General features: G+C 47.0%; 1 protein-coding gene across 1 annotated transcript; it reads right to left on the reverse strand.

The window, feature by feature from the left end:
* Positions 1-7,816: 7,816 nt before the first annotated feature.
* ACTR5 (actin related protein 5) lies at positions 7,817-18,012 on the reverse strand (the record flags this gene model as incomplete). Its single annotated transcript, XM_082773056.1, has 9 exons — positions 7,817-8,409; positions 9,584-9,716; positions 11,094-11,233; positions 11,759-11,881; positions 14,428-14,610; positions 14,930-15,147; positions 15,716-15,885; positions 16,753-16,982; positions 17,632-18,012. 9 exons carry the CDS (start codon positions 18,010-18,012, stop codon positions 8,152-8,154), a joined length of 1,836 nt encoding a protein of 611 aa, XP_082629182.1. The 3' UTR covers positions 7,817-8,151.
* Between the last annotated feature and the right edge of the window lie 444 nt (positions 18,013-18,456).

The raw sequence follows: 18,456 nt of genomic DNA on the forward strand, positions 1-18,456 counted from the left end.
GGGGTTAGTGTTGTGCTAGGTCTTTGTGTGTGTGTGGTTTTGGGGGGATATTTTTTTTTCTTTCTTAATCTCCACTTCTTGCAGCGTAGAGACAGTCATTTTTGACCCAGGTCTGCTTCCCACAGGACCCTGCACCAGCACTGCCGATGGGCTGTGCAGCTGGGTAGGGGAGAGAGCTGAAAGCCAGAGGTCTGCTTGTTGTAGGGACAGCACATGGAGCCGCCCCACAGCTGACATGGGGACAGCACACCAAGACATCCCACAAAGCCCAGGCTAGCAGCAAAACCTGCTCTGGCCCCACCTTTGATACCCTATAAAAACACACCTTCCTGAGGGCTGGCTCCTGCTGAGATGGGGTTTGTTTGCAGAATCTGCCATTCATAGCTCATTGGATTTGTAATCAAAGACCCATTTCAGGCCTGCGTAAGGCACACGGCACAACCAGGGCTTGCATTTGTATTTCAGATCCCAGCACGCAAAATAGCTGAGGAGATTGAAGAGTGATATAATACTGTAAGTGCATTTTGAGTTGTGTAAACACACTTTAGGGTTTTAGAGCTCCTGGGAATTGCCTTGTCTGGTGCCTGGAGAATCTGTTGTGTTGTGAAGAAACAGCATTCACTGGGAACTTTAAACTGCACTTGAGAGAAGGAGCTAAGAGATAGCAACCATGAACGCGAGCTATCTCCTCCAGGTTTGAGCATTGTCCCCAAGCCATCATGGACAGCAGGATGCTGGGGACAGGGGCCTGGACACAGCCCAGAGAGGTGATGGGTAGTGGGTATCTTCTGACGCCTGCAGCTGTAGATCCTGTGTGGTGGACATCTACTGACTGCTGCAGGTGCATCTCTGCAGCTTGAACACAGCACAGAAGCTCTGCAACATCTTAGTTCTTTTATTCATAGAAAAACACCACAAATTCCCATAAAAGCCATCTGCTTCCTTGCATCTTACCTCTCCACCCACTGGCAGTGCAATGCCATCAGCTGCTCCCACCTGAGCTCGAGCTCTCACTGTGCCCGCTGCTGCCCTGGCAGGCTGTGGTCACAGGGAAGGGCAGGTGCTGGGCACAAGTCATCACCCTGGGGACAGCCCCTGGTAGCACACAACTGTCTTCCCCGCGAGATGGAGAGACCCATCTCTGCCAGGCTGCAGCATGCTGTGGGCAGCCAGGCTCAGCTCTTCCTGGCTGGAGCTGGATATCAAAGGCTTGCTGCAAACAACATCAGCGAGCGCATAAACAAAGCCAAAGCAGAGGTCACAGCGGCTCCACAACCAGAAGTCACCAGCGCCTAACAAAGGATAAAAGCAAACCAGGAGCCCCCAGCCCCCAGTTCCTTCCATCTGCGCCGCCCAAGGTGTCCATGGCCGGGGATATCAAAGCTTTCCTCCCCATTGTTCCTTCCACAGCCAGGACAGCCCGTGGCCCTCTGCCACCACAGAGCTGGATGAAAGCAGGCCGGTGCCTTTGTGTCTGCTCTGCAGTTCCTGGCATCACGAGGCTGCAGAAAAGCCCCTGTGCGGGGAAAGGGGCATGGACCGCGGCGTGGGGCTACCACAGCAGCATCTCAGTAGGCTCCGACGTGCTCACAGCCTCCAAAGCAGATGCTCATGGCAGCACATGGTGCTGCTACTCCAAAACCCACCCCCTTGCAGAGCTCTGTGGTTTGTGTTCCTCAACCTGACCTTTCTGATGGGTGGATGAGGGCAGAGCCCTGCGGTGGTGATGCTCTTCTCCCTCAACATCTCCCAGGGTCCACCACCAGGTCCAGGCCACAGCTTTATGTCCATTAGGGTAAACTGTCAGAGCCTGGAGCAGAGATATTTTCCATTGACAGCTTTTACGTTGCCTTGTCTGTATGGAGAATTTGGCCAGATCACAGCGACTGGCAGAAAAGTCAAGTGCCAACAGCCTGGGAGGGGCACATGTGTCCCCATCCTACAGCAGCCTGCCCTGCTCCAGCCACCAGCCCTGGAGCTCGCCCCAACACCACAGCACAAGCAGAAAGTCACAGTCAAATGAAGAACTCCAAATTGTTTGACATTACCAGCCAAAGCTAGGTCTGCCATGCAAGGACTATCTTTCAGGGAGATTTGTATCCTAAATGGGGCTTTTCATGAGAAATCCACTTAGTATTCCTCTAAAATTCCAGGAGGGTGAAATCCCCCACTCCCTCATCTCATTAAAATGAAGGAATGCCAGGTATGTGGCAGGAATCTGGGGTGAGAGGAGGAGTGGGGTATATTTTAACCAAGCTGCAGCACGGAAAAAGAAATTATAGTGATCTAAGGACTGGGGTTTGAAACATTTCCCGGCGCTGAGCAGCAGTGCCAGCCAGGAGCATCCTGCTAATGCACAACACTTAACCCAGGGGACTTAAAACTCAGTTTAAAGATGACAGGAAAAAAACCAACCCTGCCACATTCAGGAACCAGAGCTGCTTTTCCTAATACTTGACAAGCTGTGCAAGGTATTATGCAAGCAGCTTACCAAGAGCTCCCAGCCAGCACTAGCAGATGGCATCTACCTGGTAACAGCCCTCCTGGCCTCCCATAAAAACCCGAGGCGGGTCCCAGGGGCACGCTACTGTGGGTACATCCAAGGGAACAGCTGGGGACATTTTAAGGGTATTTTGCCTCCGGAGAGCTGGCAGCAGGTTATAAAATCGAGGAGTAAACAAAGTTATTTCTAGAGTTGTGCAGAGGAGCCCTGTGAGTGCCTGCCAGCCCCCGGGGCAGGCCCTGTGGGGCTGGTTCTCCCCTGACGTGGCTGGGCTGCCGCTCGGACCGCAGAAACCAGTGTGAGTCGGGCTCGTGCTCCTTATTTATTACCCTTCTCCTTTGAAGAGAGCGAGAACACCCCAAAGAACAAAATCTCCACGTCAAATTCTTTTGGGGAAAGATGTGGCTGTCCAAAAACCACTGTTACAGACTGGACCTGGCCTCCCAGCCAGCCTCAGAAGAGGCAGCGAGCCCTCGGCCTCCCCTCTCTGTCAGGACAGCCTCCCCTGTGAGGATTCAGCAGGAAGAGCTGCAGAAAGGGGGAGATAATTTAGAGAGGTGGGAAATCAGCCTCAGCCAGCAGCCTCTGGCCCCTTCTAAGCACGGGGGCACTCAGGACAACCCATACGCAGCAGCCCCACATGCCACGATGGCAGCTCTGAGGCTTTTGGGGCTGCAGGTCACCAGCGTCTTCCTGAACTTCTCCTACCCGGAGGTCCACGAGGCTCTCTTGCCTAAGGGAGGCACCCAACACACCGCCGCCTTCCTGATGGCAGCCAGAGGCCCAAACCTCATTGCTCCCAAGCAGTTTGATGTATTTTGAACCCTAAAACCTGAGTGATAGGGCTCCAGTTTAAAGGCCACCTGCTCTGTTACCCCAGTGCATGTCCTCTGAATGCAAGGAGCTCAGATGCTTTCCAAAGGTCTCTCTCTTCTGGAATATATGTGACTTAGGTTTGAATAAAGCCATATTTTTTACCCGAATATTGTAAAGTCTGGTCAGACTTGCCACAACTGTTGCCCTGAGCTTCCTTTGGGGATGAGCTTCCTCTTGATTTAACAGCCTGATTTCACAGCTCTTGGAAATGCAGGAACCCAGATGCCTACGAGGAAGCCCATTGGCAACATAAAAGATGTTTTCCCCACCGACACGTCACTTTTATTTCCTGACAGGTAAAGGGAGAAGCTGCTTTGTACTTTACCTCCCTATTGAAATAAATTAATAGGCAAAGAAATCCTGTCCTGCCTAAAACCAGGAATTTTAAGAGCATAAAAGCTTCTGAGTCAGCCCATAAATCCGGCTTGTTCCATATTCTGACAGTGATCAGTAGCAATTGCTTAAGAATAAAAGAATATATAGAGAGTGATTCTTACCCCACTGCCTGCCTCACCCAGCTTCCAACCCGGGGTGGTTGGAAGACCTTCCACTTGCACCTGGCCTAAATGTGCATTAAATGAGGACAGCCCCATTCCCCACAGCCCCATTTCCAGCCTTCCCACCACCCTTACGGTCTTCTGCAGTTTTGCACCGCGTGAAAAGCCTCCGCTAGCACACCTCCCAGGTTAATTCTGCTGTTACAGATGCTGAGACAGGGAACCAAGGTCGAAGCAAACGAGCACAAACTGGCTTGTCAGGAGTAAATAGAGATGAAAATTAATGCACGTCTCCTGGCTCCTGATGTAGCGCTATCATTATGGTCTTTACCGCATTAGGAAATTGCAAGCAAAAAGAAAAAAAAAAAAAAATCCCTATGGATGGAGAAAACCCAATACAATTAAAATCAAACAAACAAACAAGAAACTTATGGCACTTTGCCATCCTAAGAGCTAGGGCTGGGCTCGTGAAGAAGTGGGGCAAAAGGTGTGCATCACCTAAATATAGCAAACCCGGCCTCTGAAAAGAGGGCACAAAATGCAGCGTGAAGAATCCCTGGCACACCAAGCAGCAGCCTGAGCCTTTCAAGAGTGAGCAGTTTTGTTGAAGCTGATGCTCGGGGACTGGCTCACTATCGCACGAAGCAGTGGGAGTGAATAATGGGACTTGGAACAGCTGCTCTGCGCCTGACGTGTCGAACCGGGGTGGAAATCCCACCATCTGACTTGGGGGATAATGTTAAATCCATTACAGCAGCCTGCCCTCCCCTGCTCATCCCACACAAGCTTCAAAACTTCTCGCTTACGACGGGCTGCTACAGGATCCTTGCAGGCTGCCTCTGGAGGGATAATCCTAAATTTTAAGTGACAGCTCATGGGCATCTTCTCTTTCTTCTGACATGCTGTCTTACACAGCACATTAACTCTTCTGGAGATTAATAACTGGAGCAAAAAGCTCTAATCTTGGTGTCCTAGTGGAGATTTAGCAAGGAATGGTTACTGTTTGAAGTCGTTATGGTGTAGGAAATGTAAGAAGCCTCCAAGACCAAAAGCAACCCTTGTATGCAGCTCGAACGGAAATCTGGGACAGCAGACACGTGCTCTGTTCGGTCTCCAGGGCTCCTCACTGACGTGGTGTTTCCACTCGGAACAGATCTTAGGGACCCTGCGAAAGGTGGAACCCAGATTGAGCTCTCGTTTCCATTAAATAGACGAGCTCGCCAAGCCTGACAAATTGCAGCTTGTACTTTTGCCTTCTTTGACCTCAATTAGGCGATAACTTGGTTGCATAATAAGGTTACAGCTTGCTTTGAACTTCAGGTATTAAGGACCAACCGTGAACCTCTCAACCACCTCTGACCTGGCAGCTGCACTTGTCGGCGTGCAGGACACCTGCGAGGACAAACACCCTACAGATTTTAGGGCTGCTTACGCAGCAGCTCACTCAGTGGCACCTCTACAACCGCTTGGCAAAGGCCCTCACAGCATCACTTCAAGTTTCCTGTCCACAGAACTCTTTTCAATATCTGGTTTTCTCATTGTAGCAGTTCCTCCAGTTCCACGGAAGTCCCAATAAAAAGAGACAAGGAGGTGCTTTCCTGGCCTCTTCCTGGCATTGGGTGGCATAAGCCACCGCACAGAAGAAATGTTCCAAGCCCCCTTGGGTTTGGTGAACCCTGTGACAGTTATATAGAAAACAAACACCCAGCTCCTGGCACGGGCATGAGAAAACCCTGCACAGAAGCGTCCCAGAGGTGGAGCTCCAGGAGCACTTCAGCCAACGCTGCTGTCAATGCGAACACCGCTGCGTCTGCCTGCCCTCGACATCCCACCCCCGTCCCACTTCTGTGCCACTGCTCATGTAGCACTACAGCAAATGTACCAGGGAACCAAACCCAAAACAGGCAGAATTCATCCTGCTTTGCCACATCGCTACTCCAAGCAATTAAGTGACCACCAGCATATTTAGCACAGCTTCTGGCTGTAATTGTAGTGCCCAAGGTCATTCATTACCCCAGCTGCTACAAGGATAAAGTAACAAATTAACTGCTAATATTTAGGACAGGATAAAATTATGCTCCCTTGAAGGTGTTTAGGCAGCTGATCTGGCATTTCTTTACTCCATCAGGCTTTGAATTCCTACAAAAAAGTGGTTGGAATGATTTGGCCAAACATTTAAAGCAATGTCACCATCTGCTGCAGGTTTCCATGCTGGAAGTTTTCCGCACAGCACCCAGCACCAGAACAAGTTTCTGCACCACAAGCATTGCTCCTGCCGTGACTGTCAGAGGGGTCAAACAGCAACAGGCCATCAGAGCCTGCACTGCAGCTCACCCACCCGAGCTGAGATCAGAAGAGACACTTGGCTGGGGTGTAACATTTCTGCTGTCAGCACAGCACGTTCTGCCACATTCCTTAAACACCTGCAGAATTGCCGTAATACTCCTGAAAAGCAGCAGGCCTCCAGGCAGCTGGGGACAGAGCGGCAGGCCGAATCTGAGGCCGTCTGAAGGTAGCAAACTCCCTTCCCCATCCAGCTAGGGCCAGGCCATGGAGAGCAACCAGCTCAGGGAACCACACAGGAGCAGGTGACAGCTCTTCCCCCTGCTGAGCCACGTGTGACTGCAGGACTGCCCGCACACGGGCGTGCCCTCGGTGTTTGATAGCAGATTTTTCTTAAGGTCAGGCGTCTGAGTAATGCTTTCTGAATCCAGCAGTGTGCGTATTGCATCCTGTAGCAATAAACTCCATGCTCCAGCACCAAGTACCTCACATCCTTTGTTTTCACGCTGCCAGATGACTTCTCTTGGAGCTCTGCAGTTCTTCGGGGACTGCAAGCCACCACCTGTTTACTTTCCTTATTCCAATTATGGTCTGGATATTTTCCCCATAGTCTTACCTTTTCCAGACTAGAGGCTTACTTGCCAAACTCCTGCAGTCTGCTTGGGTTTCAGTTCAGCATCGATTATTCTTTTGGGAAAGCAACAGAGAGTTGTTCAGTGTGAGAACTGAATCCCTGGTCAAATTTCAGGTGGAGCGTGCTGTGCAGCAGGACAGGGGCCTGGCTCAAACCTGCATTTTTCAACAACGTACCATCACTCACAGCCTGCAGTCATTAAAGAGGTCAAATCACTGAAACACACACAGCCGTGGTAAAGCAAAGAGTTTGCTTTATTGCTGAAGAGACTTTTGATGACCATCATCTACGCTTAGACTGCAAACAATTTAGAAGGGATTTATTATGCCAAATCCGAGCATCTGAAGTGACTATCAACCCTGATACATCAGTGTCAGCATTCATCACAACACTGAGACCACCTGAGGTGTGGCAGGGGACACAGCATCAGTCCTCTTATTTCCCAGCCCTGCACCAATGAAGCTGACACAGATTGTTTCAGGGGATGTGCTATCAAGAGGCTTTCAGTGGAGGAAGCCAGTGGATTGTGTTATCATGAAACACCAGCGAGCTTTTTGCAGCTAACGTGGAGGTGCTTCCAGCCAGCTTTTGAAGAGCAGCAGAGAAGATTCCCCCCCAACCAAGAGCTGCCCTGCTCAGCCACCACTGCTGTAAAACCACCTGAGCACTACATGCACCTCAGCTTCCTTCTGGACTGTGCTTTATGGGGGGCTCTTTCTGTACAGCTGGACCACACATTACATCAGGTCTCCAGTTTCAACCAACGTCAGTAATACCAACAACCACATAAAGCATCCAGAATCCCACTGATTGTAGGAAGTTTAGTGGAAAGCACACAGAGGGATGGGCATCGGACAAGACACAAGGCCAGGGGGCCTCAGGAGGAGGCAGAGAGCAGCCCCTCTGGCCTCCAGCAGCACGACACAGCCTGACAAGCACTCGCTGTGACGAGCGAGGGAGACGCCTGCTGGACTGCCTTGCGTGATACAAGTCGAGCTTTTGAATCACACCACGAAAGCAGCATACAAGCAGTAAGTTTTAATAGAAAAATGTAAAACATTTGCTAAATCCCCTGAGTCTTACTGTGAAAGTTCCTAAGGCTGTACTTTTCTCCGGAATGCACTTTTCCTGTGTTCCTCCTTGCCGACTCGCCCTCCCGCGCTATGCAGCAGCAGCACGGCGTCTGCCAGGTGCTGCAACCGGGCCAGCTGCTGCCCCAGAGCAGCTCGGCCATCTGCCCCTTCAAGGGGCTGGATGAGATGCTTTGTGCTCCACGCACAGCTCAGACTGCAAGACCACAGGGAACTCTTCTCTTTGCTCTTTTATCTCCCCTTGGGGTCTGTGGCAAAAGCTCTGTGCTACGCCTGCTCACAAGGATTGCCCGTGCTAGATGTCAGCGCTCTGCTGGGTGCTAATGCCTCTGTAGTCCGTGGGGCTTGCTTTGGAAGTCTGATGGGAACATAAACGTTTGAAGCACAGTGTTCCTTGAGATATTCTCCCCCTTTTTCTTCATAGTCCTTCCTGGTTATCCAGCCTTCCTCACGGGTCATGTGTTCCACTGCCCAGTCCCTAGCCCCATACCAGGCATCTAAAATTGGGCTGGAGGCAAGGTGAACCTGGATGGAAGGAAAACACAACAATAAATGTAGGAGAATATCGAGTTGTTTAATAACTAAACACAGTAAAGTCCTTTTTATTCTGGATAGAATAGTATGGGATGTAAATCACAATTTTAGAAGTCTCAGCTGATAATTCAGTGCTTCTGAAAGGAGCATGAGGAAAGGATTTGACATGTTTTCACCTTGAGATCAGTTCAGCATGAAACTGCAGTTTCTACAGACTGCAAAGCCTGTATTATCACATTCACAACCAGCGGCCCTCACAGCTGGAAGCCAACACAGGAGGACCTGGTAGTAATGCAAAAAAAGTATCAAGTGCTCCAGCGTGAATTCCAGCAATGCTGCAGGCTAAGAAATCACACTATGTGGGGAAAAGACCACACGTGTCCTTTCCACTTGTGTAGATCCCATTTCTATTTAAGTGATTCCTCTCACTGCAGCTTAAAATGCTTTCCTGCTGCAGTTACAGGCAGGCTAGACTAGACACCATGCAAGTACCATATGAAATATCTGAAGTGACAGATGTTTGACAGAACCAAACTATGGAACATATTTTAATGGAAAGAAATCTTTATTCTGTTAGAAATAGTGATATTAAAAGCAGCTCATTCTCTTCCCATTGACAACCTATGGACCCCAAACTAGCAAGCAATATCCTTCCTAAAGCTGCCAAGTATATGGTAGTTTGTCAGTCACACCCTGCTCAGAGCTACAAAAAGTCACTCCACACAGCAAGTGTTACAGAATCTGTTACAGGACCACAAATTGCCACAAGAATTGCTGCTTTTCTTCTCCTCCTGTGCTTAAAGAGATCTGCTATTTGAGACGGTAGTAGATTTTGGTACATAAGCTAGTTTCAGACCAGCAAGAGAGGCTTTTACAAAATGCATGGCAAGCTCTGGGTCTTCCCCAGCTCGGATAGTGCTATTGAGAAAGTAGCAGAGGACGATAGGTTTGTAAGATAGGTACTATTACCTGCTATCCCACAGTTGTTACATCAACTGTATCTTTGCTTCACCATCATTCTCTGAGTCAAAGCAGCTGTCATATGCCTCGTCATGGAACATTCTCCATCCCATGCTCTAAGTACACTCACTCCATACCTCTCCCAGACAGGAATACTTTTTAACACATGTTTTTGTGAAGCCTGTTCATCTGTCAGGACACGTACCTGAAAAGATGACTGGAATGGCCGCATTTCGAGGAGTTCTTTCTGAACTCTAGCTTTCAGACCAGGGTACATCGCATTTCCACCAGTGAGAAAAACATTCTGGACAAGAATAGCTTGTTGCTCCTTTGGATACCTGCAAGGAACAAAAGAGCTTAACCTTTTCCAAGAGCAATATTCCTATAAACTGAACAGCTATGAAGAAAACACTGATAGTTTGCCTTCAAGATTCACTTTGAGAAATTTCCTTCACTTCACAAGCATGAGACCCTGTGCTCATTTGGTTTCCATTTGGTTTCTGAAAATTCCTGGGGTGCCAGAAGAAAACCCTTAAAGACCTCTGAACCATACCCCCATAAATCAACAACTCAGCAGATCTGGAATTCTTGCCTCCCAGAAAATGCAACCTCACGCGTTCACACAGGTTGAGGGGTTACATTTGCTGATGTTAAGTTGGCTGGAAATAGGTGTCCAGCAAGTGTGCCTGAACCATACCTTACAGACGCCACAGATGGCTTTGGTTTTACAAACCAGACTGCTAGCATATTGTTTCTGGGGATGGATATTTACGAGGGTTCTTTGTTTCCCTGTACAACTTGTACCAGTGCTTTCCAAAGTGGGACATGTGCAAGACAATCCATGGGTATACAGGAAGAAAGTATTTTTCACAGTATCACCGTTATCAGTTATGCTGGAAAAGATCCTTAAAATCATCAAATCCAACCATCCACCTGGCACTACAAAGGCCGCCACCAAAATAAGTCCCTGAGCACCACATCCACACGTGTCTTAAATGCCTTCAGGAATGGTGACTCCACCACTTCCCCAGGCAGCCTGTTCCAACACCCACTGCCTTTCCACGAGGAAATTCTTCCCACTACCTAGTCTAAACTTACCCTGGAACAACTGGAGGTTGTTTCCTTGTATCTTATCAGTTGTCACCTGAGAAGAGAGGCCAACACCCGCCCCCCTGCAACTTCCTTTCAGGCAGTTTTAGAGAGCAACGAGGTCTCCCTCAGCTTCTGCTTCTCCAGACTAACCCCATTCCCTCAGCCACTCCTTATACACTTTATTTCCTAGTTCTTTCACCAGCTTTGCTGCTTTTCTCTGAATACATTCCATTAACTCAATATCTTTGCTACACTGATGGGACTAAAACTAATTTTCGTAGCATTAATAAGACATTTCATCCTTTTAAAATTTCTATTATGTTTTATAATGTTAGCACAGCATCAAATATCTGTAATTTATAAATATACAAATATACAAAATCTGTGTTTTTTTAAACTATATGGGTGCATGATCAAAAATGTTTGGAGACCACTGACTTAGAGGCCACATGTGGCCTTCAGACCAGAAAGACATCTCTAACCTGCAATGCTCAAGCCTACCAAAAGAACTATTCAAACATATTTCTCAAGTTCTTTTTAAGTAACCACCAGTACTGCAAAAGCTGATATCAAAACAAGACCAGCCTGTTTGAAGAACGTGCCTGTTAGCTTCATAAACTCACCTCTCAAGGACATATTGCATAGTTTCTGCTATACCAGCCTGGTCTTCTCCTATCAGGGAGGGCTGGAAGACAATCTCCGGAGCTCTGATTCTTTCAGTGCCAAGAAAGAGTTGGTGGTACTCTGCCAGGTTAAACACGGGCTTTAAAAACAAGATCGAGAAGTATTAGAAAGTTGTGCTAAAGAATAGTAACATCCTATAGTAACTAAAGTTTTCAAACAATGCTTTACAAAAAAACAGTCATGATCTCAGAGAAAGGACAATGCTGTAAAAGGTTATAAAAGGTTAAAGAAAATGGACTTCTCTTATTCCTCCCCCCCAATTTGTTGCCACTCATTTCTATGGCTCAATCTTACCAAATGAAAGTTTTGTTCACTGCGATGTGATATTGGGTTATGGATCACACACACACAAACTTAAGCAGGACTTTTTCCCTAAAAGCACAGAACTGCTACAACATGCACTGCCTGTAGAGATAAGAGCGGGTACTTTCATGCCCCAAACCATCAGTTACGATGGAGAACACTTCTCCTCTTGGTGTTCTGTTCAGAGGGTTAAGCATCTCTCCCAAGAGCAGACATTGTCTGTATTTGGAGAAATGTTAGCACACTAGCTAGACTACCAGTAGGCAGTAACCTCTGACACAAGTAGATACAGAATTCCAACCTGTACTGTAGCAACAGGCTTCTCAGCTTCGGGCTGGTCCTCGGCAAATAAAGGTTCAAACTCATTAATACTTTCCACATCCTCCAGTGACTGTTCACTGCCCAGTGGATCCAAATCAGGGGTCTGGAAATAGAGAAGGTTGCGGTAGGTTAGCTCAGATGTGCTAGGCACATACATGACTTCAATTCTGGTGACACTTGGAAAACTCAACCCAGATTCCCTTCAATCTTAACTCTAAAACACACTTGAAACTGAATATGCTGTTCTTCAGCACTGAAGAAAAAACAGAAGGATGACCAACCAAGAAAAGAGGTGTTAAGAAATACATTCACTCAAAGCGTAAAAATCAAGCACTTTCAAAAAAAAAAAAAAAAAGTTATCCTGAGGTCAGCTCAGAAATTAAAAGTCTTAGTCACCAGGCTGACTGCCAGGACCGCAGCCTAGCCGTACAGTGTAACGTACTCCCTAGTACAACAACGTATTAAAATAGCTCTTTAAGTTGGTTGAAACTTGGTGCTCTCACTGCTCTAATTACCATTTAATTCCCTGCTCTGTTTGTGTGGAACTGGAAAACAAATATTTGCTAGCTACAAAGCTAGCACACAGTTTTTGACAGTTGCCTAGTTTCAACTGCCTAGCATCTGCACATGGGCTACACTGAAAAAAGCTGCATTTCACACAGACACGAAGCTCTTCTGCTCCCAAAGCTCCTCTGTAATGAGAAGTATCACGACTAAAGCACTGTTGTGAAGTAGGGACAATTCTTCAGTTATTTCATTTATTTCAGTATTTTAATGAAATAGCTTTTGGGTTTTATTGCTAAGGGTTTGGTTTTGTCATTTTACTTTTTTTAAACAAACATTTGTTGCAACATTTAGCAAGTAATGCCAGCATGGGATACAGCTAGATCATTTAAGCCTTCTGAAGTTTACCTCATTTAAAAACCAAGCAGCTACTCAACACTGAAGTTTAAGCTGTATTGATTGTTACAGCAAACAGTAGTCACCTGAAGATGTCTCCAGTTTTTTTGTCTTCTAACCCCCTGCCCACAAAAAAAAAAGCAACAGAAAAAAAATAGAACTCAGCTGAAAAGTTGGCACAGACCCTGGGACAAAATAATTAGCTTTTAATCTCCTTTATACAGCCTATACATATAGGAGAGCCAGCCTATCTTCACAAAGGGATTTGGTGATAATAGTACGCTCTTTCACAAAGTGCAAAATGATCAGAAAGGCTTGCCAATTAATTTAAGGTCTGAGACTACACCTAGCAAACAGGAGGAGTGTGGGATCCAAAATGGACATGTTGGGACATGGGCACAACCACCTAGCAAAGTCACAAGTTGCTGCTGGTCTCTTTCTACAATGTTTTCTTTTGACAGAAGACAAGTGTAAAACCCATGATCTACCTCCATTTTGCTCAGATACAGTCCTCCTGATTCTTACACAAACTTTCCTGATAAGGATAGGGGAAGCAGCACCCAGAAGAAACCAGCTCACCAGCTAGTTTTGGCTATGTCTCAACTGCTAAATAAAACATGAGAACTCCATCTGGCATCACTCTCCTCTATCCTTCATTTTTCTGTTTTCTTCTCTACCTTTTCCTAAGGAAAGACTAATAGAACTAAAAAGGTTTTATACAACTTGAAAGGTGAACGTACAATCAGTCCTAGACAATGCTTTAGAACTGGTATGTACTGGGTCTGTGTTACCCTGGCAAAGCAGACAAATATGTTTCTCTTCTTCAAGGAACCTCCAACAACCAAGCCTAGCAATTAATCTTTCATTGTTAATTAAAAAGAATAAAGCATCCTACCTAATTGCACCAAACATAGACAAAACAAAAGCAAAGGGTTAGCTGTTTAGCATGCACTTCCCTGCACCCAAAAGCAAAGAACATAAACATTGGAAAAAACAGAACTTAATAGTTCTTCTGTATCTTTAATACTAGGCTACAGACATTTAAGGATGGTTTTTGACCTATAAGTACTTAAATCTCAAGATGTTTTAATCAAAGTGCCGCATCATTAATTCTCAGACACTGAAAAAAGTAAGGCCTGGTATGCCAGAATCTTAGAGTCGTTAAGGTATGTTAAAAATAAGTTCACCAGAAGCAATGCAAAAGTAAAGACAGATTGGTTTGCAGCATGACCAAGAGCGGGTATGTTACCTGCTGCATTTACAACCCCCAAACCAACTCACCCTGAAGTATGGCCACGGGCCAGTACATGCTGCCAGCAGTAAGTACAAAGGGAGCAGTACCTTCAGACTGATCTTACCTTTCAGGGCTATTTTCCTTTTTCCAACCCCAGGTTTTTAAAGATAGTCAAGAAATCTTTGAGGAAACTTAAAGATTTAACATAGGTGTAACACTTTAACTAGTGCCACGAAGCCTAGGTGTTATGCTTAAAGTTACATGGAATCAAGCTATCAGGTACTGCACAGTGATCTGGGATGAGCAGCACAAGATGAGTGATTTCAGGCATACAACCAAAACTCCCTTTCTGTAACTGCATGGGAAAGATGGAAGTGAGGAGCAGTTGCCCAATTAACAAGGAGTGTGTTAGAGGAGAAGCTTAGTTCATCTATAATACAGCTATTTACAGAAAGGGCACATTTTAAGGCACAAACTTGATTCTCTCAGAGATAAGAATGGTGAAAATGTTATACCTCTGGTTTGCTGTCCACAACATCCACTTCAATATTGACTTCTGCCTGTAGGATTTTTTGCTTCGTTTGTTCAACGGCCAGGCTCAATTTGTTGATATAAGATTGAAGTTCTTCTGCAGAGTCCATGTTCAGCTCCACCAAAGCTTTGTGGAATTGATCCATTTGACCATCTTCTAAAAGTTCCTACAGACGGATCAGAGCTGCTTGTGATGAACTCCACGTGGAAATCAACTATGCACGTACATAAACTTTGCCTTCGTTATGATAAATTATGGCTGTGCCTGCTTCTACAGCAAGCAGAATACAAAAATACTATTCAAAACCTGCAAGCATCACCTGCATCAATTAACTTTTCTTATGCAGCAAGTAACCTTAAAGTTACATATCAGAAAATGCCCAGGACAGTTACAGCTCCTTTACAGTGACACAGAACCTTTGGGTAAAGCTCAGAGAGCAACCTACACTTCTCCCAGATGACTACCCAGAGAACTGCCACCGTTACCTGTACATACAGTAGCCTGTCCAGCCTCTCTTGGTCGAGTTGCAGCTTCTCCTCTCTACGGCGTGCGTTGAGTTCTTGAAGCCTGCGCAATTGCTGCTGTCTCCTCTCCTGCTTTTCCTCGGATGTCAGAGTGCTTCCCAGTAGTTTGTTAGAAAAAGGCAGCTGCATCTTGTGCACGTTGTTCTCATAGTACTCTGGGGACCTCCACTTCTGTAGTTCTTAAAGTTTTGAGAGTAAAGGAACTATTTTACCAGGCTGAACAGGATGATTCACGTCTGTATACACTCCATGCTAAGTTCAGACTTCGAAGAAAGAAGACAACAGTCCAGCCTACGATCCTGTCCACCTCTTGGAACAACCCCCTTATTTAGCTACCTCTTCAGATCACTGCCTTCCAGTTGTACACTCAGTGCAAATGGTTCTTAGCACTCTGTTCTCCAGGGTGAAGTAAACACTAAGTACTAAGAAGTGGGAAGTGCACACTAATGTCTCTTCTCTCCTCCCAGCCGTAAGGGAGTGAATTTTCATCTGCAATAATCTATTATCATTCACAGAGAAGTCTGACCTAATATGGAAAGGATTTCTAAAATTCAGTTTTGTTTCATGAAATGCTACAGCACTCAAACTGTTGACAAGCTTTCCCTGTGTAATAGACTAAAAGAAAGATCCCCATAAGGAAAGCAAAATAGAAGCAGAGTGTTTGAGCCTGAACCCTAGCCAATTTGAGAACGAGTTTGGATCTAAGGTTCCATGAAGGGTATTTTGTGATTAATAAAGTGTTTTTACCTTCTATATAGTCTTCTGCAATGTAGCTATGCTCATGAAGTATTTCCTCCATGCGACTGAGAGTGATGGCAGCAAAATGTCCAGGGTATTTCAGCTGTAGGAGGCGTTGAAGATACACAGCTGCCTGACACCCTCCAATATTAATACGTTTGCAGTTTTTAGCATCCAACCTGAAAATGCAAGGGAAACAAATGGAACTGAAAAGATCTAGAAGTTCACTGCAAAACAGACCTCCTGCTTCATTCAGCATTATTCGTTTTTAACATGGTCAAGCATACAGATAATTATTAACATGGTAATATTTTAAGAATAATTTCTCCGAAAAAATTTGTTCTTTTTCTCAGGCAATAACCATAAGCACTGCTTTGTTTGCAGATGCATTCTGAAAGGCTCTGCTTTAAAAATGATAATTTCAGTTATGTCAACAAAAGACATTGCTTTATTTTAAAGAGGGAAGTAACGATTCTGTGCAACTATAAGTAGTCCCTCTAACCTCTATAAAACTTTGCAATTGGCCAGGTGTAAGCTTTGAAAAATCTGAAAGCTTTGCTGGATGTCATAAAGCCCCCTCCTGCAGTAACAGTTAAAAAATAATAAATAAAAAAAACACAAAAACAATGTAGCCGCATAATCAGAATGAGCAAAGTCTTAAGGACTGCAGAAATCTCAGAGAACACTTCCTTTTGTCCCAAAGCTCCTTTAAATTCAATATGCTTTTTAATATCTGATCTTACTTAAGACAGATATCCCTGTGTGCATTTGTAAGTATGGATCTACACTTGAATAGTAATTAAAAACAAGTTCTGTACAAGGACAGCACTGCTTTTTCAATTCAAAACTCAACAGAACTTCACAAGATCTGAAGACCTAGCTTTTCCTCCTCACTATAAATTAAGACTGATAAGAACATATTCTGTAGGAAATGCAACACTGAGTGCTAGAGAAACAGGTATTGTGATCACTGAAAAAAAAATAAAAAAAAAAAAATCAATGACTGACAAAGAGGCTGCACTGTACTTAGGACACCAAGAACTCACCTGCCTTCTAGGACTGGCAAAATATGTGTACACTGATAGCCTGAAGATATCACCAAACCACTGCAGGGCCAGTTCTGCCTCCTGTTGTGGTAAAAACTATACAAGCTATCCACACCATAGGACACTTTGGGAACCTGGTAGCATTCGAAGAGGAGCTCTGACATCATTTGCCTCGAATACAGCGGATTGCACACTGCTTCTGTCAGAACAATGGGATGATCAACACAGCCCTGTAAAAGACAAGAGAAAAGAAACAAATGAAAGGACAAAGAGAAAATCCATAGATACTTATCCTTCCTCCTTCTTTTAAAGATCAGCAACAACTCCTCCAAAGCAGCAAAGAGCTTGCAGGCTGCTGAATGCTTAAGTTAAATTACACCTAGCACTTATGGGAAAAAAAAGGCTTATCTATAGCAGGGTTTTCAGTTTTAATTCAACCAAGGAACAGACTCCTAGGAGTAGAGAAAAATGGATGTTAAAAGCATATATACACTGTTGAAGGTACACATAAAGAAAAATCCGTGGAATGAGTAGGCAAAAGGTGGCTGAAAATTGGCGGGGGCTCAGTTCAGCCCTAGGCAAAGCTTTTGTGCCCCAGAGCTGGCACAGGCCTCGGCTCTGCTGGGCACACACCAAGGTGTGGACAGGAGCTGACCACACACCCACAACACCCGAGCTGGGAGGGACCCTTCCAGCAGCCCCTGCCGCCTCCCTTGCACACCCAGCGCCTCATCGCCACCCCCGGGGGGCTGAAGACACCCTGGGGACCCGGGGGGACACCCTGGGGACACCCTGGGGACCCGGGGGGAGGCAGCAGGGTGCAGGCTGCGGGGCCGTGCCCCACGCCGGGGGCTCCCCTCGGGCACCCGCGGGCGGTACCTGCGAAGAGACGCCGAGGCGCTGGAAGACGTGGTCGAGGAGCAGCTCCTGCAGCTCCAGCTGCACGGGCACGTTGCGGTCGAAGGGCGAGCGGAGCAGCCAGCGCAGAGGCTCGGGGCTGCCCAGGTCGTTGCCCACCTGAGTCTCGGCTCCTGCTCCGCCGCGGGCTCCCCGGCTACGAGCCGCCAGCGAGCGGAACCGCAGCAGGGGCTCGGCGGGGACGGAGGGGTCGGCGGCCGCCCAGCCCGCCCGGGTCTGGAAGGAGCCGTTGTCGATCACCAGCGGCACCGGCTGCGGGCTCCGCACGGCCGGGCTGGGCGCCAGCACCGGGTCCGGGGCCCAGCGCGCGTCGCGGAAGGCGAACACCCGGCCCGCCGCCATCTTGAGCCCTCCCCGCTGCTGCCTCCGGCCGGCGGCACCGAGCCCTGCCTGCCGTTCCGGGGCTGGGCTGCCTCGGGAAGGCGCCCGAAGAGGCAGATTGTGGGGTTTTCAGTCAGAGGGGGGCTGTCCCGAAAGGCTGGGGGTGCCCCATCACTGGGGGTGCTCGGGGTCGGGCTGGGTGAGGCGCTGAGCAGCCTGTGCCCCTCAGAACTGCTGCGGGGCTGGCAGCTGAGGTGCGGCTGACCCTCACTGCAACACAGCAAAAACTAACAGCAGGACTCGACAACCTGCTGCAAAAGAAGCATTACGTTAAGGGAATGCAGCCTGTAACCAGGTGTAATGGCACTAATTACCACCAAGATGCTCATTTGTCCCCCCATATGCTAATTACCAAGCTCGGAGGGACCTACCCCTACTTTAAGGCTTTGAAGGGCAGGACCCTTG

The sequence above is a fragment of the Aythya marila genome (assembly GCF_965140915.1).
Source record: "Aythya marila genome assembly, chromosome: 16".
Lineage (NCBI taxonomy): Eukaryota > Metazoa > Chordata > Aves > Anseriformes > Anatidae > Aythya > Aythya marila.